The 18,122-nt window shown below is 39.3% G+C and overlaps 3 protein-coding genes across 5 annotated transcripts; 2 read left to right on the top strand and 1 right to left on the bottom strand.

The window, feature by feature from the left end:
• The first annotated feature begins 693 nt into the window (after positions 1–693).
• Positions 694–4,683, top strand: LOC139769503 (uncharacterized). 3 transcript variants are annotated; one of them, XM_071700627.1, is made up of 4 exons: positions 694–1,351; positions 1,488–1,641; positions 1,991–2,171; positions 2,448–4,683. In XM_071700627.1, exons 3-4 carry the CDS (start codon positions 2,076–2,078, stop codon positions 4,068–4,070), a joined length of 1,719 nt encoding a protein of 572 aa, XP_071556728.1. In that variant the 5' UTR covers positions 694–1,351; positions 1,488–1,641; positions 1,991–2,075; the 3' UTR covers positions 4,071–4,683. The 3 variants fall into 3 exon arrangements, with proteins under 3 accessions (XP_071556728.1, XP_071556727.1, XP_071556726.1); XM_071700626.1 differs by having other exon boundaries at positions 1,433–1,641; XM_071700625.1 differs by having other exon boundaries at positions 694–1,593.
• An 827-nt stretch (positions 4,684–5,510) lies between these two features.
• Positions 5,511–9,139, top strand: LOC139769506 (mitochondrial carrier homolog 2). The gene is made up of 9 exons (XM_071700634.1): positions 5,511–6,063; positions 6,142–6,473; positions 6,550–6,677; positions 6,789–6,873; positions 7,062–7,233; positions 7,297–7,428; positions 7,755–7,941; positions 8,075–8,142; positions 8,394–9,139. The coding sequence occupies exons 2-9, from the start codon at positions 6,464–6,466 to the stop codon at positions 8,584–8,586; spliced, it is 975 nt and encodes a 324-aa protein (XP_071556735.1). The 5' UTR covers positions 5,511–6,063; positions 6,142–6,463; the 3' UTR covers positions 8,587–9,139.
• Rn-tre (Related to the N terminus of tre oncogene) lies at positions 8,660–18,024 on the bottom strand. The gene is made up of 8 exons (XM_071700624.1): positions 17,752–18,024; positions 17,285–17,523; positions 16,877–17,200; positions 16,598–16,785; positions 16,113–16,273; positions 15,460–15,780; positions 14,770–14,905; positions 8,660–13,651 (listed from the first exon to the last, which is right to left on the bottom strand). The coding sequence occupies exons 2-8, from the start codon at positions 17,434–17,436 to the stop codon at positions 13,212–13,214; spliced, it is 1,722 nt and encodes a 573-aa protein (XP_071556725.1). The 5' UTR covers positions 17,437–17,523; positions 17,752–18,024; the 3' UTR covers positions 8,660–13,211.
• Between the last annotated feature and the right edge of the window lie 98 nt (positions 18,025–18,122).

Here is an 18,122-nt window from a genome sequence, read left to right as displayed (position 1 = left end):
TCGACAATAAAATGTCAATAAAAATAATACACTCGTGTCCACGTTTTGAGACTGTAGGTATATACGTTACCATGATTTCGACTCGCAAGCAACAGAACATCTGGAAAACATGAATTTCAACGCGAAGGCTTAAAATTTAGAAAGAACTCATTTACAAAAGAAAACTATTTATCAAGATGTCGGTAATACAACAAAGAAATTTAAAAAGTTTAAATATGTCGGCTCACCCTTTATAAATAAATTTAATGCTGGAGAAGGTAGTGATTAATTATTTATTTTGAGTATTAAAAGCACTGTTGTTAAGTATTATTTAATACTTAAAATAAGTAATTAATCACTACTTTCCAGTATTGAATTTCTATAAGGGGGTAAGGAGAGAAAGAAAATAAACATATATAAAAACAGATAATTTTGTCGTATAATTTTGCCGTATAATTTTGCAACTACTATTCTTCTTCTTAATTGATATATAATATTCCATATAATATTCCATTTATACACTTATAATACTAATTGCTTTTGTTAACATTTAATTGCCCTGGTAAAAATATTTTCTTAGAAATTTTGTAAGAATTGAAACTTATGAAAAATTCTGAAAAAATATATATAATTTCTCAGATACTTTCAGAAATAATTGGACGAGGATTTTATTCCTTCTATTTATTCAGATTTTTACAAAGATATGTTGGCAAAAAAATTTTAAATATTTTATTATTTTGTCTCAGTTTTTCTGAAAAATTGTATAAAAATTCCGAGCAGTTTGAGAAAATCTTGAAATTTTTATAAAAATGCTGAGACATTATCTATCAGATGAGTATCTATCCAAATTCCAATTTAAATGAAAGACACGTCGGCTCTCTACTTTGAAGATCATATTACATCGTTTATTATTTTATCTTACATTTTTCTCTCTTTATTCCAACAAAAATTCCATTTCTTCCTCGAACACTTAATCAATCTTCCTTAATATTTTGACAATGTATTGCTTTGTACGTACATACAATACAAATTTCCCAATATTTAAACGACCGTCCGTTTGGCCGTCTTTTTGTCATGGCCTTGTGTCTTATACATCCCTCATTCAAGCATGGGTCCATGGTCACTGTTGCGGGGGAGACGCAGGTAGAAAATGCCCACCGCGTGGTCCAGCGTCCAGTGCGGTTGGGATTTAAAAACACACTCAGCAAATCACGTCGCAGATAGTATCCGACCGGCGAACGGAACGGACGGAGCAGTAGGCATACCTGAGGACTAAGGACAACGCTCCGGGCGAACGTTAAGTGAAAGCACAGTTTAAATGCAGTCGCCACGCTACACGCTTCTCCCGAAAGTTTCGATCGCGATATTCCTGGTACGTAACAGCAATTGCGTTTCAATAACATCAATTGATATTGCGCACAATTATATTAATCCCAAAATCACGAATTTTCAGAAAAATAAATCCACAATATTCGATTCTTTTATCGTTTGATTGTCTTCGCTTCCAGAATGTACGCCAAGACGTTTTTCAAAGAACAAAGTATAAATTTTGATTATTGTGTTAATTTCTTGGATTTCTGGCATCCTTTTCGTGGATCTGTTCTAATTGGATAGGTAAAGAGTCACATTGGTATTTTGTGTAATTTTCTTTCATATTTAGACGTAAGTATTAACTTTAATCATTTTAGAGTTAATATAATTTAAAAGTCTGTTGTTTAGTCACAATAATTTCAATAATTATTACGATTATTAGTGAATTTAAATATATATATTAATTAAATAATTTAATAATTAATAATATTAAAATAATATTAATTTAATAATATCAAAATATAATAAGAGAATAATGTAAATATTTGAAAATAACAATTGCAAACAATTGTTTATTCAAACAGCCGTTTATCATCGTACTGATATATGTCCGTTTGCAATTAACATTATTGCAGATTTATAATTTTTATTTGTGACGTGCATTTTTAATCAATATCTAATATCTGTATATTCTTTGCAGAAATGAGCGTTTGACATAACAAATTTCGACGGGGTCTTATTCCAGGAGAGATTAATTGGATAAGAGATCTTATTCTCTTAATCTAATGGAAGAGTTCAAAGAGATATTGACGATGTCAGCCATGAATCCAATCCTGTACAGAGTCGAGACGTACATCCTGCCCGAGGCGGAGAATTTGGAGGTGATTAATCAGATCCAAGATCGGGAGATCGCGAAACAGTTTAATACTAAGAGCGAAAACACATCCGGGAATAACACGGAACACGGGAAAGATGCGTTGCTCGCTTCGTACAACAAACGCAAGGAATTCGCGCGGTTCTCCGCCGAGAACGGCAAATTGATCGGTTTAATAAAAATCGTGAAAGGCACAACGAACGAGACTGAGACGCCACTCGACGAACGTTACGACGACGACATCGTTAAACATTATAAAAATGATCATTCTTGTTGTTCTAAGGAGCACCTGTCTGTACAAAAAACGGAGTATCAAGCGTCGGTTGGACCGGAGGAGTCGTTGTATCCTGCGAGACATTTCAGTCGGATCAACAGTTTGATATCGATCGACGAGAGAAGCGAAAACTCTTTGGACACCAAGGTGAGCGATTACTGTCGTCACGGTTACAAGAACGGCTGCACCTCGTCGGTTTCATCGCCCGAGGAAATCAGCGACGAGATCTTTAAAGGGAATTGGCTGCAGAAAATCGAGGTCCTGAAAGATCGCGAGACCATGCTGCGAGAGAGGGAGATGAATCTGCAAAAGAGAGAAAGGGAGCTATTCAGGAAAGAGAAGAAGCTGAGGATCGCGGAGAGAATACTTAATGATAAAATGAGACAAGTGGACGAGCTGTTAAAACTGCAAATAAACCCGCTGGTGGATAAAAGGCTGGAGGAAGCGGCACGAATTTTATCCGATATCGAGAAATCCGGCGATAATCTTTCGGAACACAAAATTCCAAAGAAAGATGTCACGAGGAAAGAAGATATCTCGAAAAAGGAAGAAATTCCAAAGAAAGAAAATATTTCGAAAAAGGGAGAAATTCCAAGGAAAGATGTCACGAGGAACGAAGATATCTTGAAAAAGGAAGAAATTCCAAAGAAAGAAGATATTTCGAAAAAGGGCGAAATTCCAAGGAAAGATGTCACAAGAAACGAAGATATCTCGAAAAAGGAAGAAATTCCAAAGAAAGAAGATATTTTGAAAAAGGGAGAAATTTCAAGGAAAGATGTCACGAAGAAAGAAGATATTTTGAAAAAGGAAGAGATTCCGAGAAAAGTGGAGATTCCGAGAAGAGCGGAGATCCTAAAAAATCCTCAAGTTAATCCTATCGTCGACCAAAGACAGAGGAGGGAAGAATCTAATAAAAAAATAATACATCCGATGCGTTCAAATTCGTCATCGAGGAAATCCTCTGTTTCGAGGACTCATTCGTATGCTTCCGTAAGGTACAAAGAACGACCTAGGATGAATTACGACGACTTAAACTCAACGTTGTCAGCCGCCAGCCAAGATTCACCCAAATTACGAACATCGCAGTGGTTTGATCCGGAGCTTTACCAGAAGCCGCAAGCATTCAAGAGGTCGGCGAGCGAGCGACACCCCAGGCACAAGGATACCACGGGCAATACCATGGGCAAGCTGCAAAAAGTAGTCGAAGAGAGACTCGATCCCGTGATCGAAGAGGAGAAAATCTTCCGGAAAGTCAGTGACAATATATGCGCTTTGCAGAAGAACGAAGCGGGGTTCCAGAATTACGGACTCGTGGATCGCATTCCGAGCATCCCATCGAGCAAGACGGAACGTAGTTGTGATAACGAAGACAGGTTGTCCTCGTATCTCGATCTAGAAATCGGCAGCAAGAGATATAGCCGTCAAAATCTGTCCAGCGCTCCCAAGGATAGGCCGGTCTCCTGGACCAGCGAAACGAACGAGGAGCTGCAAAAGAAACGCCAAGTGTGTGATTCGATGACCAAACAATCGGCAGAGACCAAACAATCGGCTGAGAACAAGGAGAACGTCGCGTGCCATACGACGAATAAAATTCAGAAGAAGAAGTCGAAAAAATTCTTCCTATTTCGTTAGCACGTTAGTACTATTAATAATACAATAGTGTCTAAAACGAGAATCTGATAACTTGAGGAATAGTTTTACATATTATTTCGAGTTTACAAGGATCTCTGGACACTCGTGACGATCTCAGTTTAACACTGCGCGGACACCGTGGGCCTTTTAAGGCACAGTCGATTTTTCGTATGTTACAGTTTTCTCCTGACGTTTCAACGCTAAAAAAAATTGCAAAAATTGTTCCAGCCTTATATAAGTATAGAAATCACACTTTTTGAAATCTTAAAGATGATATATGAATTTTTATAGATTTTTTGCGACATAGAAACGCTTTCAAAAACCCTTTGGACTTAAAAGTTCCAGGATGTCCGAGTAAGTGCTCCAAAAACACGGTGTCCGCGCAGTGTTAATATAATATCAATTTAATGCGATTTGTACAGCTGTAAATTTGTGTATACATATATCGAATTCGTTACGTTAGCAAGGTAATTCCGTATTTACTGTCTGTTCGCTAGGAAATCGCATTCATAGCGACCGCTGAGTGACAGCGATACACGTTGCAACTTGTATATATGTATATATGCATCGAATTATATCGCATCGTTACCAATAAAGAAACAGATTATATATATCTCTCTCTCTCTTCTTAAACATAATATATTCTTAAACACCTTGCGTCATTTTATTTAAACTACACGTGTGTATTAGTGAGATATCGACTCCTGTGCTTCTCATTCAAACATTTATTTGTATAACTTACACAAGGACAACTTGACTAACTGATTCTGCGACTTCTTAAGATTTAACGATGTATAACATGGGGATAGCTAGTACGGCCAGGAAGGTGGTTCCCCAGGCTTTAACTCTCTGCCGTACAACGCCGACTTGTCCCTGAACATCGTCATCCTCTCCGTCTCCAACTTTTCCAGCTTATGGCCGATCATCCAGCCCGTGATGGGGAAGATCAGCGTCCAGTACAGCTTGTAGATGTGCTTGTGCGCCACCCAGTGCTTCTGGAGGGCGCCCATGCTTCCGCGGTCTCACTTGTCCTGCTGCTGCTCGGCGAGTTGGCGCTTCCAGCGAGCCGTGTGCCTCAGGTCCGCGTAAATCGCGAGCACCGTGAACGTGGGAAATAATATGCAGAACCGGTTCCGCTTGATCGTGGTCGTGATGCTCTTGAAACTGGCAGACTCCATCAAACTGGAAAATTCGACAAGATTTCCGTGAGTGTCCTACCGTCAGGCGAAAATTCCGCTTGAGAGAGACCAAGTGGCCCGTATGGGTGGACTTTGCTTTCTATCCGGTGCCATATAATCCCGAGGAAGAAGAAGAAGAGAAAGATCGAGAAAGGACCGAGCTAAGTCGCGTTTTCTTAAAACGCCGCGATAAAGTTTTGCGAAGTAACACGGTCAGGCTGGCGAAACTTTGGGTGGCAAAAATAAAGCGAACAAGCCGAAATAAACGGGAATCACTTACAGTTTACAAGCCGCATCGGTCGGCCGACCTTGCCAGAGTCGCCAGCTCCCGGAGGTTAGGATCACTTCGTTTGTTATGTAACGTACGTCACGCGAATCGAGATTCGAGCGACGTCGTGCTCATCGCTCCTCGTTCCTTCTGTCACTCCGCTCGCGAGAGGCGCCGATTCGAATCCCCGTGAAATCCCCGAGTGAAGCGAAACCGACGTGGGAACGTCCCGACAGTTGCGGAGGAAGGAGAAAAAAACGGGAAAGAAGGAAAACGCGTTTACCTTCGCGGCGCGATCGATCGCTCGAGGCTCGAGGCTCGACCCGGTGTCCCGGTTGGTCCCGGTCGTTAGAGGTTAGGAATGGACAGCTACTAGTGCGAGTGGTGGGAGAGCTCAGAGCAATCAGCAAGGTAGAGGAGGAGAGATAGATAGGTTCTCGGAGGTTTCAGCCGCTTCAGTTGTTTAAAGACACGCACGAGGACTTGGATGACCTCAACTCTTGTTTGTGGATAACCGAGTGCTGAAGTGGCAAGGGTAATTTTGAAGGTGCGGCGGAAAGAGACGGGTCCATAGTTGTCGAGTAACGCCGGGACGTAACCTTTTTAACTGCTATTCGGATTGCAGCGATCAACCTTGCGACAGGCTTCGACGTCTTCGATGGAGAGATAATCCCCCGGGCGCGCTTATCTGCTTGTCGACGTCAGGGCTGGACTTGACCTTGCACCCGGAGTGCAAAGAACACCGCAGGTAGACGAGCATCACGAGCGTGATGCCGGTGAGAGGGACCCTCGACGACTTGTGATCGAAGACAAATGGGAATATCACGGCGACGTTGATCCCGATTGGCTTTAAAGTCCCGTCGACGGCTGTCTTTTGCCGGTTTAGGAGCGAGGGGGAGTTTCGCGAGAGGAATTTATCCTGTGATATCAACTTGTGACCTTAAACAATGAGACCTGGTATGTCTCTATGTCCTATGAGATAAGAATACTTTGTTGTGGGAACAAGCTTCTATTTATTTTACGTTTTCCACAGAAAAGAGGAGGTCTAGAAACATCCCTGCAAAGTCGAAAGAAACGGAGATTCTGTGGTCGGACATAGCCGGTCGCATTTTAATAAATGCGATCTCCTATCCTATCGAGTATGCAAAGGTTCTGATACAGGTAAAGACAGGTGTTTGATACTAATGGAATTCTCATGTAAAACGGCACGATCTGCCGAGACAAAATGTTATCAAAAGAAAACCAGGTATATATTTATATCTTATTGCACAGATCGGATATGAACCTATTCCACCGACACCAACTGTAACGTTGTTGGGAAAGCCAGCGCTAAAACTACCCAATGCCTTCACGTATAGTAAGTCTAGCTTTAATTTAAAATCCAAGAAGTATTTCTGTATTTGATTCTGGATTTGCATGTAATTATTTATATTACGTTGAGTAAAGTCCTTTATACAACCTACAGAAGATTGTTTTGACTTTTTCTACTTGAAATCATAGTGCTTTATTATTATTTTGTTTTACATACTACATTATTTTTTGCAGTTAAACACATAAAGAGCGTAGATGGCTTCATTGGCTGCTACAGAGGCTTAGTGCCCAAGGTATGTTCCTACACAGTTAGCACGATAGCGTGTGACAAAACTTTGGAGTATCTCCAGCCTAATGGAGTGGTGGAGCAGAACGAAGATGAAGACGACGAGGACGAGAGCGTGAGGTGCGTATTGAGGGAAGGAAGAAAAATGTGAACAGCAAATGTATAATTTTTCACGTTTTACAGACGTAAAAAATGCATAAACGAGATCGTCAGGGATGTAATCAGCAGAACAGTCGCGATCGTAGTTAGCCATCCTTTGGAAGTCATTTCGTTAAGGATGATGGCGCAATTTGTAGGCGGGGAAACAAAATACAGGTATTATAAATATGTAGCATAAATATCCTAGATGCCCGGAGAAAAAAGAACGAATCTGTCTCAATTAAAATGTACGACGTGATCTAGCAAGAAAAGAGAAGTAATGCTGAGAAATTTTTTAATAAATTGTTAAAAGAATTTTTTTGCGTTTATTATTTATAAAAATAAAAGAAAAGATTTGTGTACATCGCACTCTTCTTTGTCAGATTTAAAGAGACAGTTTTGAATGTAGTTTTTTTTAAATTCGTTAAATTTACGTTCTTCTCCAGGCTGATCATTTGTCGTCATAACAAAATTTACTTATTATTACTTATTCTCACAATTAGTAGTCTATTCGGCTCGTTCCTGGAGATCTACAGGGAGAACGGGATCCTAGGATATTACGCAGGACTGATACCGCGTGTTATAGGAAGTGCCGCAGTCATAGTTCTAACTGGCATCTCCACATACGCCATAAATAATTATGTTCTACAGGAGCCGGCGATGAAACCATATACTGCATCGACCATGAAAGTAAGCGCAAGTTCAATGTTTTTTAAAAAAATGTGCTCTGATACATATTTGCACAATGTATCTCAGAACTAATGCATTAAATATTTCGTACATAAGGCTTAGACGTACTTTTTAAAACAAAATATTATTACAGTTTGTAGCTACGACTGTTATGTACCCGTTCCTAGTGGTGTCGCACTGCATGGCAGTAAATGATTGTGGGTAAGTAGAATCTCATGTTCAACATTTTCACTAAGATATGACATAATTTTTGCTTTTTGTCTCTTATGACAAAATATAATTTCCACCGCATAACTAAAAATAATAGATATGATTATTTTAGAAATATTAAAAATTATATACGGAGTTTTATATTTTAAAAATAACCATTCAAAATCGAGTGAGATCAATCGAATTAAGAATCTCTGACATTTCGCGGGAATATTAATACGTTCATGAAAATTCTGTTCAAGGTTGGTAGCCGGTCTTCCACCGCACATGCCGCTCTACAAGAACTGGCTGCATTGCTGGTCCCATCTGTCAGCTCACAACCAGCTAAAGAGAGGCAGCAGCCTGTTATGGCGTTACTACACCGGGCCGCAAATGATGCTGAACGGCAAGCTGATACCGATCATGGGCGATAATTTTTATCAGCCCAGCTCTTAATGAGAGCTTCAAGTAAGACAAGTCTGTTACAAGCCAAATAAGCCTGTTATAAAACCAAATGAGTCGACCAATAGTCGTGTCCATTTGACGTTTTATTTATACAGTGTACACATATAGCCATATAAAAAGGAAAAGGAAAAAGAAAGGTTTGGTTGCAACGAATTTCTATAGGATCATACGAGAATTCTGCGCACTGAACATCCTTATAAGATCAAGTCGTTATCAATAAAAATAATAAAAAAGAAGGCAAATCAAGTAAGATCGATTGAGATGATTGCAGTTAGAAGGTAATTGTAATTAACTAAAAAAATTAACGATCATTAGATAAATCGTCCTTAATGCGCATTTATAATGACTTCCAAAAGTCATTTCTTAGCCATTTTATGATGACTAATTTTAATCTAATTTTTGAGAAAGTAACGTCATATCCGCCTACAGTCATCTCGATCAATCCTATAATTTTCAGATCAGATATGCAACAGTACTTGTAAATAAAAATAAATAAATTGGAAAACACCGCATAGTTGCACAATAAAAAGTAATGCTGGAAGAAGCGAGATTGTATTTTTGCTATGTTGACAATTAGACTTTATTGTTTCGACAATTAATCGACTTAGTGCGGCACCCCTCCCCCCTCCCCTCTCGATAATTGATAAGATTTCGATGAGTATTGCATTCGTCGGATTATAAACATCATCCTATATATATATATATGTATATATGTATACTGTCCTATAAGGAAAACAGCAGAAAAATAACGCGCGAGAGCCTAAGCTACATCTCCCGTCATTAACACGTATAAAAAAAATATTGACTCGCGCTAATAGTGTCTTAATAGTGTTTGTACACACTTGTTCTTCCTCAGGCATTACGTTAGGACTATATTCCGCCTGTACAAAAGTAGCCAGTCGAATGTGAATAATGAACAGAGAATATATACAGCGCGTCTCATAACGTTACTCATGCCGTATCAAACTTTAACGATAAATTTGGCATTTGATGAGAGATCGATTCGAAATTTAGTGAAATTGTCTCCGAGCTGACGCCGAAAATTACGCGGATTTTTTTGTACCGATATAAAATGCAATTGAAATTAATTTTTCTGTTGTATTTCGCCAAATTCTCAGATATTTGCAAGAAAGCTCTGTTAAGAAGCGGAGAATAACTTCTGGACATGCTGTATTTATAATTATAAAAAAAAATTCATGCGCACTTAAATTATTTCTAATTAAATCTATTGAAGCGGGGACTCTCGAAATTACTCCTAGATTCGAGTAAAGTAACAAATGTTCGCATTTGTGACATAATAATAAAGTGATTGCTTTTACTCTTCTCGCACCGGTTAAATTACTTTATCGTATTTATATACCTATCGAAATTTATCGTCTCGCTCACGATCGGATAAATGCAGTGATAATTGGTCGTCGCTTCGGAGAGAGAGAATTGCCTCTTAAGAACTAAATTATACTTGGATAACGCGAAATGAATATCGTTGCATCATGACAGAGCGTATTTCGTCGATAAGGTATCTTTCGTACCTTAACGCGTTATCAAATTTATGTATACAACTCTACCAGATAAGATATAATTAATGAGAAACGCGAGTTGTGTTCGAGATTTGTAACTACATGCTAGGCATTATCAGCATTGTCGGTCACAGACTCTGATCTACCAGTGTATAACAATTCCCATACGCTTTTGTAAGGTCTCTTACTTAATACATTCTTCTTCCTAGTGACTCGGTTGGCTATATCGAGTTTGATTTTCTCAAGCAGGTTACATGAACGCGTTGCAACACCGATCAGCGCTATATCTAACTTCTGTTTAACATTTTTCTCACTAGTTCTTTATTAATTGCATTATTTATGTCATGCCTGGCAAGATATTGCATTATTTTACACATGTCAACAAAAGCTTAGTCTCTACGAGACAGTCTAACTTGAAAAAAAAAAAACACAATAAACGAAAACTGTATTTGAATTAATCTGAGGCGTAATGTTTCGCTGTCGCACACTCGAGAAATCTTTTTCTCGCTGAACTAATCGAAAGTGTGTAAGGCCATCGTTGTTACAACTGTTCCGAATCGCGTCAAAAATAATCGGAGAGGAACTTATGATAGATTATTTTAATTCTATCAACCTGTTATTGCGTAACACGATAAAGATCCGGACGATCAACATTTAATATTTATTTAATCAACATCGCTTTTCTTACGCTATTATTATTAGGTATAACAATCGATTGTTTGCCGAGTCCGCGTTTACGCATGGGGATAACTTTTTTTTTTAGGCTCTCTATCCGCAAGGCTATATACATCGAGGAATACGGCGCGCGTTTTCGGGAATGTTGACGAAATTGAAAGCAAGGTGCACACATCCAAATGCGATGCTTACAATCAAATAATACAAATGCTTTCGGTGCAGCACAAATCGAAAACTGTTCAGTATTCACATTCTACGACACGAGGAGCTTGAACTCGACTACATTTGAGGAGTTTTATTCGCTTTTTGACATAAAATCCTTTCTTCCATTTCGTTCTTTAAATATGTAAATATTATGCGTATGTACAAAAGTATATTTCTTACAACATACGGGAATAATTGCGAGAAAAGAAAATGAGAAGATGAAAGAGAGAATAAACTTAAAGTAAAGTAAAGAGATATTACCAAGGCAGCATAATACTTAATAGTATGAGTAGGTTTTTTTTCTCTCGAGGCAGATACAATTGGCTCGTGAGCGCATAAATAAGCAATACATCGTACATTTCTCCATCACTGAGAAGTGTGCTAATAAATTCGTTTACCAGCTTACGGTTGCCCGTAAGATAAATCGTCATCGACGAAGTTTTACTCTATAAATTTAACGGAAACAAAACGAAATCACTGTGGCGTGATCTTGACCAGAAATTTTAGTAGCGAAACGCATCACATCCAGAGACAAATCTATTTTTTCTTATGTAGCTACGTTACAAAATTCGGTTATATTAGAGCTTAACGAGATTTATATCTATCGATTATGTATCTATCTAACGGAACTCAATTCTTTACAATATATAGTTAGTAAAAAAATGAATTTGCCTCTAGGTACATCTTTGTTTTATATACAGCGGGATCTTCTACGCCTTAATTCTTAATAACGATTCAATATACTGTGGTAGCGTTCTTTTGTCCTCGTAGGAACCAAAACGAAATAACTGCAAATAAAACTGCGTGATAAATGCAAGAGAGAACCATGGACATAATACGAATAAACGAAGCATTGTCCATCTCTCCCTAAAAGAACATTATGCCAACGAATGGTGAAAAGTGCGATAAAAATATATGGACGTTCTGTTTGTCTTTTCGTGTAAATTGTTTGACAACAAGATCGGGCAAGCTATGCATCATTGATCATAGACATGATAATATTGATAGCATTAAGAAAATGCCACGACAATGTACGCGATTATATGCCGATTAGTACATTTTTTTCATAAACGGGTATTTATTACTATCAATTTAATTGAAATATAGCGGTACGATTGCATTCGGAACATCAACAATGAAAACAAATATATGAACTCTGTCATTTTTACTATAACGATTGTAAAGAGTAAAGCAAATAATAGGATTATTATTTCGCTTAAAATTGTGATATTGTACGAAGAACTGAAGAGACTATACTTTCTGTTCTGTCGCACTCCGATCATTCGTCGGCATCAGTTCAGGAATGCATTGCTTCATCTATTTCTGCTGTGTCTATGGAAAGATACTATATGTAACGTGCAACGCACTCATGAAACGTAAATTAGGCCAAAATGCAGCGACAACATTTCGTTCATTTATCGATCTTGATAAATTGAAGTATTATAAGTTCCGTCATTTCTTAAATTGAAACATTTATATCTTCAATCTCTTTGAACCTCCGTAAGTTGTGGAATGTAATTGTCGATCTTTTTTTTTTTATAGATCCTCTCTAAAATTGAGATACAATTGATCTTGCAACTTTACAACATTTTTAAATTGAAATGCAATTTATAAGAATAACGAATATCAAAGATTATATCGTAGTTAATAGGTATTTAAGATTACGTTCTAGAAACGGGGTACATTAATTTTTCTCTCACTTCTAAATCTTAATTCATCAATTGACGCTTTCTATATAAAGAAATCTCTTGAGATTTAACACAATAGCTTTCGTATTTGTCATTGTTCCTTCTGTCACATACGCGCAGAGTGTTGCAGGATATACAGGGTGTGCCAGAAGTCGCGCATTTCTCTTGAAAAATACCTCAGTCATATACTCAAGACTCATGCAAATGTTTTATCTTTAATATTAAATCTTCGACATATATATTTAAGAGATTCGTGTCAGCTTTCCAAGAAAGGTAAAAGAAAATACGTTAAATACATGCTAAGAATTAGAATGTTAAAAATACTAATTATATTTGGCGACACTAATATCCAATATCCGATCGACCACTTAAAAAGAAAAAGAGCGGTATTTCTTTTGAATAGATGACTTTAATGTCATGGCATTGCCTTTCTCTTGGCCAGGAACGCGCGACTTCCAGGACGCCAAAACTATCGTACGTACATCACGGCCATTTACGACTTCACGTTCGCTTGTAGCTCGCTCGACTCACTCTACTTCAAATCCAGCTCTACTTCCGGACTCTCGAGCGTGAACGGCTTCAGGTTTTCGACGATGGGCGTCTGATCCGGATCGACGCGGATGCGGATCTTGTTGGTGTCCAGAGAGCGGGGCAGTGTGCGCGGCAGGTCGTCCTTGTAGGAGGCCACCGCCGACGACGTGTACGTGGGCGACGTGTACGGCACGTAGATTCGCACCACGTCCGGGCTGGGCTGATGCGGCGTCGCCCGCGGCGTCGGCAGGCCGCCGCTGCCCGAGCTCGCGTTCGAGATATTGCTCTGGGTGTCCAGGCTGTTGTCCAGGGCCTGGGAACGTGTCGCCGAGCTGAACACCGACAAATCGGCTGTCGACGTCACCGACGTCTCGGCTAACGATCGACGAGAGCCGGGTGACGCGTTCTCGTCGAGACTTGGATCGAAGGAGAATTTGCTTCCTGCGAACACAGAGTCTTCCTTAGAGATTAAAATTGCGATTGGAATATATCGACAGACCAATTCACGTTCATATGGAAATTTATATCAGTAGTAAGGTGGCGAGATTTTTATTTATTGTACAATCAGTCAATACGAATAAATATCAACTTTTTGAATAATTTAATCTTTAGAGCAGCGTTATTGAATATGATGCAAAGCACTGGTGAAAGATGAAAGTTATTAAGGATTGCATTCCATGAGGATGCTTCACGGTAACTTAATGATTGTAAACAATAAGGCTTTTATTTATTCATATAATGTACACCGGATATTAACATAAAATTGACTTAATAATGAAATCGATTAGGACGAATAATATTAAATGTGTTAGAAGTGGTTCTATAATAATGTAGGAGCTTTTGATTCGCATGCATGGATAGAGTGTGCTGTGTTAAATCATACAAGACTTGGCTTTGTTAATTTTGACACGTTTATTAAGCATAAACATATACGAAAAGATGAAAAGAATATTCATAAGAGGTTTATCATCAACAAATTATCTTCTGAGTGTGTAGCGCATCCCTGAAACGCATCTGTGTGAAATATAAATTTTTAATTTAATTAATATATATATATATATATATTAATATCTCTTCCAAACTACTTGTCACGTGATCTGAAGCAACAGCGCATAGATTAACATACCGCCTATGATACTTAATATTATAGAAAAATATCCTATTAATACTTCCAATACCCTTCCTATAGATATACCCTTCCTATACAGAACTGTTGTATATAAATTATTTTGTACGATTATATGTGCTATCTTACAAAACATACTTTTTACGCTTTAATATCGTAGTAAAGGTTTCTTCTAAAGAAAAAGACTCTCTACAAACTATATATTCGAGACATATTATTCTTGTAAGATCTTATTGAGCAAAAGTTTGTTCGCGCCGCGGTATTCGTCACGACGAGAAGCACCGTTCCGCTCACAGTCTAGTGTTGTAGATAACCGTTATCCGGACGTTTGAATCGGCGTCATCCTCGTCCTCGGACTCGCTGCCGTGCTCGAGGCGCGAGGTACTGTCTGTGCTATTACCGTGTAACGTGTCGCGGCTATCTCTAAACTCACCGCCAAGGCCACTGGTCGGTTCGACAGGCGTCGTACTCTCCCTGCCGTCGTCGATCAGTGCCATGTCCCTGCGCTGCGCCACGGACTCTCGCATTACATGCTGAGCCTCGCTAAACTCTTCGCTTCGCCTCCCGACCTAACGAATGTAACGAGCATACCATCACAACATAGTCAAATTATCGAAACATTATTCGTGATGGATATTTTTTCTGTTACACAATTATTTCTCGATCCCAAACTCATAACATTTACTGTAAAAAAATAGCTGCATTGTAATGTGATACGTTAAAATATAATATCAATAATGTGTTTTAATGCGATATTTCTCGTTAAATTTTTCTGAACAAAAATAACGGAACGCGCAGTTATTGATTAGATTTAAATAAAACTCTTATGGAATGTCCTACTTTAAAGGAAGTAACATTTAATTTACTAGATGAATGAAGTACGTTCGAATTAATAAATGTTGCCTCTATATATCTGTCTACAAAACATACATGCATACACACATATATATGTTAGGATTTTTATTATGATATTCAATTAAAAAAAAACGCTTGCGAGATTTTATCTGCGCCCCATGGCCCTTTACATCGTTTGCTACCGCATCTATTGTGTCTCTGTTGCCAAAAGCACATTTTTTATATTTATCTGCCGATAAAGAGCCAAAAGATTGTGTTCTGGCAATACCTTGTTGGTAAAAGTAGGCTCCTGGAAAGTGCCAAACGGGTAACGGGGCAGTTCTTGCGGCAACGGGGCACCCGGGTAATCTAATTTGGCACGCTTTAACTCTTCCATATTGCGCTCCATCGCGCTTATCACGGTGTCATCATCGAAGCAAAAATCTTTCTCCAGCTTAATCTGCAGATAGTTGCAGAATTCGTCGAGGCTTTCCATCGGGATCAGATAGCGCTTATGCAGTTTCATCACGGTATACGCCATTGCCGGCAAAATACGGTCGCCATCCAACAGAAATACGTCCCAAACACGGAGACCGAGACTAACGGGAGTCTGCAAAGTGCAGATTAATATTGCCAATATTTAATATTACAAACATTCACCAATATTATACAATATACATATCTTTATGTATATGTGACAAAAATTCTTTAATAGGCTTCCAATAAACCGTACTCAACACATAAAATTTTTAGTAAAACTATTTGGATCAGTTTGTTGTGAATTTAGAAATAATTGTTATCTGAAGCAGTATATCACACAGTAGAAAGTTAAATACTGAGAAAGCATCATGAACAATTTTATAGGCAAAACGAGCGATTAAAAAAAAAAGAAATGGTAATGGGATAGCACAAATCTAGAAAAAAGGAAAGAAGAAAACCTACTCTCTCCTGAAAGACAACAAAGAACCACTTCAACGCATAAAGTATGGAATCGCAGCCACATTTGTCCATCTTCCTTTTCAGTTTCGGCAAAAATTTGTTCATTATCTTGTCATGGTGCTCTATGAAGCGGTTTAATTTTGGAAATCCATCGACGTAAAAGCCTGTAAAGCGTATTGTACATAGAAAAACTTCAATATACCGTTAAATGCCAGTACCGTCCAGAGCTTCGTAAATATGATTGACCTTTAACATTTAAAGACTACATTGTGCCGTTTTTTCCCCATTTATATGATCAATTTATGCAGAAACTCACATCACAAATAGATTTTTTTTCAATGATGAGTTTTTATTCTTACCGTTTAGCCATACTCAGGAATCTATGGACGATAACACTTAATTCTTCTGACATATATATTTTTTAAAGAGAACACTATATGTCATTTAGAAAAATGTATCTTATTTTAATATGGAAAAAGGAATCCAACCGTGCATGCTGTATTTTTGATCGGCAAGTAACACAGAAAGGCCCCAGAAAGCGTCTTCCTCGTCCATGTAAAGCAACAGCAGACCGGCTAATACGGACATTCCTTGACAATATCCTACCTCCATGTTGTACATACTATAGGCGGCCAGTACGTAAAACATGGACTTTTGTTTTATGCTATATCTCTCTCTGAAAAGACCATCGTCAGGTTTTTTAATTTCTTTTCAGATACATGCCTCGTAACGAGGCACGAAAACGTATTATTTCTGCAATGTCGCACCTATAGTTAATATGATCTCTGTATTGTCTGGCGACGTCGGCATCGATCTGCCGTATCTCCGTGGACCACTGGCGAGCCAACTGCAGCATCTCCTCGTACTTGCCCGCCTGCTCCTTCTTCAGGGTCTTTATGCCTAGAAGTAGGATCCATACTTGACCGCGAAATCTGTTAGGAATCCCTTTGTATATTCTACGGCGCAGTTTCTCCTTGGTCGAGGCACTGTCCCACTGCTTCGTCATCTTCTCCCATTTCTTCAGTCTCTCCATCTCCACATGGTGTAACTTGACCTGATACGAATCCGGCTTCTGTGGTAATCTCTTATCGCTGCAACAAGAGAAACCTAGTTATCTTGGACGACTAAACATAAGATTATACTTTGTATACAATTATAAAACTTTAAATGCGTACTGTATGAATCCATATCTATCCGTAGTGTGATAAACCTCGTAGGCGGGATCCTCCCAGGGATCAATCTCGGCGCCCTCCCGTCCGCGATCATAGCAACTGAAAATCCTATCGCGCTCTGCGGCAGACCGTTTCAACAATTCTTCCTCATTCATCCCACGTGACGGTGCGCGGCCAGACTCTTACAAGCATGCCGTTTCGTTAATGAACCTCTCTACCAGCGTCCAGCCAAGCAGCTTCATCTGTGAAGGAGAGAAAGATATCGCTGTAAAAGAGTCACATAAGCCAATACTACCTGGTGGAAACTCCGCCACCGGTGCCCAGACTGGACTCTTATCAACAACGCGTAGCCAGAGTCGTGTTCACGTGTACAGGTTTCTATCAGATATCGTCAGGTCGTCTGTTAAAAAGCTTGCCCGGGGACAACTGGCACAAGTGGCGCGAGACAGGAATGCGTGATGCGGGATTACATGTATCTCCTCGGCGTCCGCGCCGCCCGGAACGTAACAGATTTCGCCGTTAAACCGTCACATCGGCGACCTCGCGCGACTGGTGGGCCCGTCGCGGTTAAGCTCGACGCGCGACTACCGGGTGGCCGGGCAGGCGCGAAATGGATCTGTCCGGTTTCTCGCTGGCCAGGTGCAGACGGTGCACGCGACACAACATTTGAACTCCTCGGCCGCTCGCCTCTCTGCTCTCCTCCTCGACGAAGACACCAGCGGCGGCTAACCCCCCTCTACGACGCGATTCTAGCGCGCTCTCGCGGCGTAGGTTATGTTAGGTTAGGTTCACGGTTGAAAACGATGAAAGCCGCCGATAATCGGCCGCTGAAACGGAAAGC

Source organism: Temnothorax nylanderi, unplaced genomic scaffold (assembly GCF_030848795.1).
Source record: "Temnothorax nylanderi isolate EJ_2023f unplaced genomic scaffold, tnyl_v1.0 TNYL_tig0022_pilon, whole genome shotgun sequence".
In the NCBI taxonomy this organism is placed as follows: domain Eukaryota; kingdom Metazoa; phylum Arthropoda; class Insecta; order Hymenoptera; family Formicidae; genus Temnothorax; species Temnothorax nylanderi.
Note: the sequence above shows the minus strand (reverse complement) of the source record. Positions and strands in the feature narration are given on the sequence as shown.

Excerpts from the sequence above, each read along its gene's own strand:
- Rn-tre (XM_071700624.1), bottom strand. The coding sequence starts at position 17,436 with ATGAATGAGGAAGAATTGTTGAAACGGTCTGCCGCAGAGCGCGATAGG. Across the intron at positions 17,201-17,284 it reads GATAGATATGGATTCATACA|CGATAAGAGATTACCACAGA; the intron begins GTACGCATTTAA and ends CTCTTGTTGCAG. Across the intron at positions 16,274-16,597 it reads TCAAAAATACAGCATGCACG|GCTTTTACGTCGATGGATTT; the intron begins GTTGGATTCCTT and ends TACGCTTTACAG.
- LOC139769503 (XM_071700627.1), top strand. The coding sequence starts at position 2,076 with ATGGAAGAGTTCAAAGAGATATTGACGATGTCAGCCATGAATCCAATC. Across the intron at positions 2,172-2,447 it reads CCGAGGCGGAGAATTTGGAG|GAGCACCTGTCTGTACAAAA; the intron begins GTGATTAATCAG and ends TGTTGTTCTAAG.
- LOC139769506 (XM_071700634.1), top strand. Across the intron at positions 7,942-8,074 it reads ATACTGCATCGACCATGAAA|TTTGTAGCTACGACTGTTAT; the intron begins GTAAGCGCAAGT and ends ATATTATTACAG. Across the intron at positions 8,143-8,393 it reads ATGGCAGTAAATGATTGTGG|GTTGGTAGCCGGTCTTCCAC; the intron begins GTAAGTAGAATC and ends ATTCTGTTCAAG.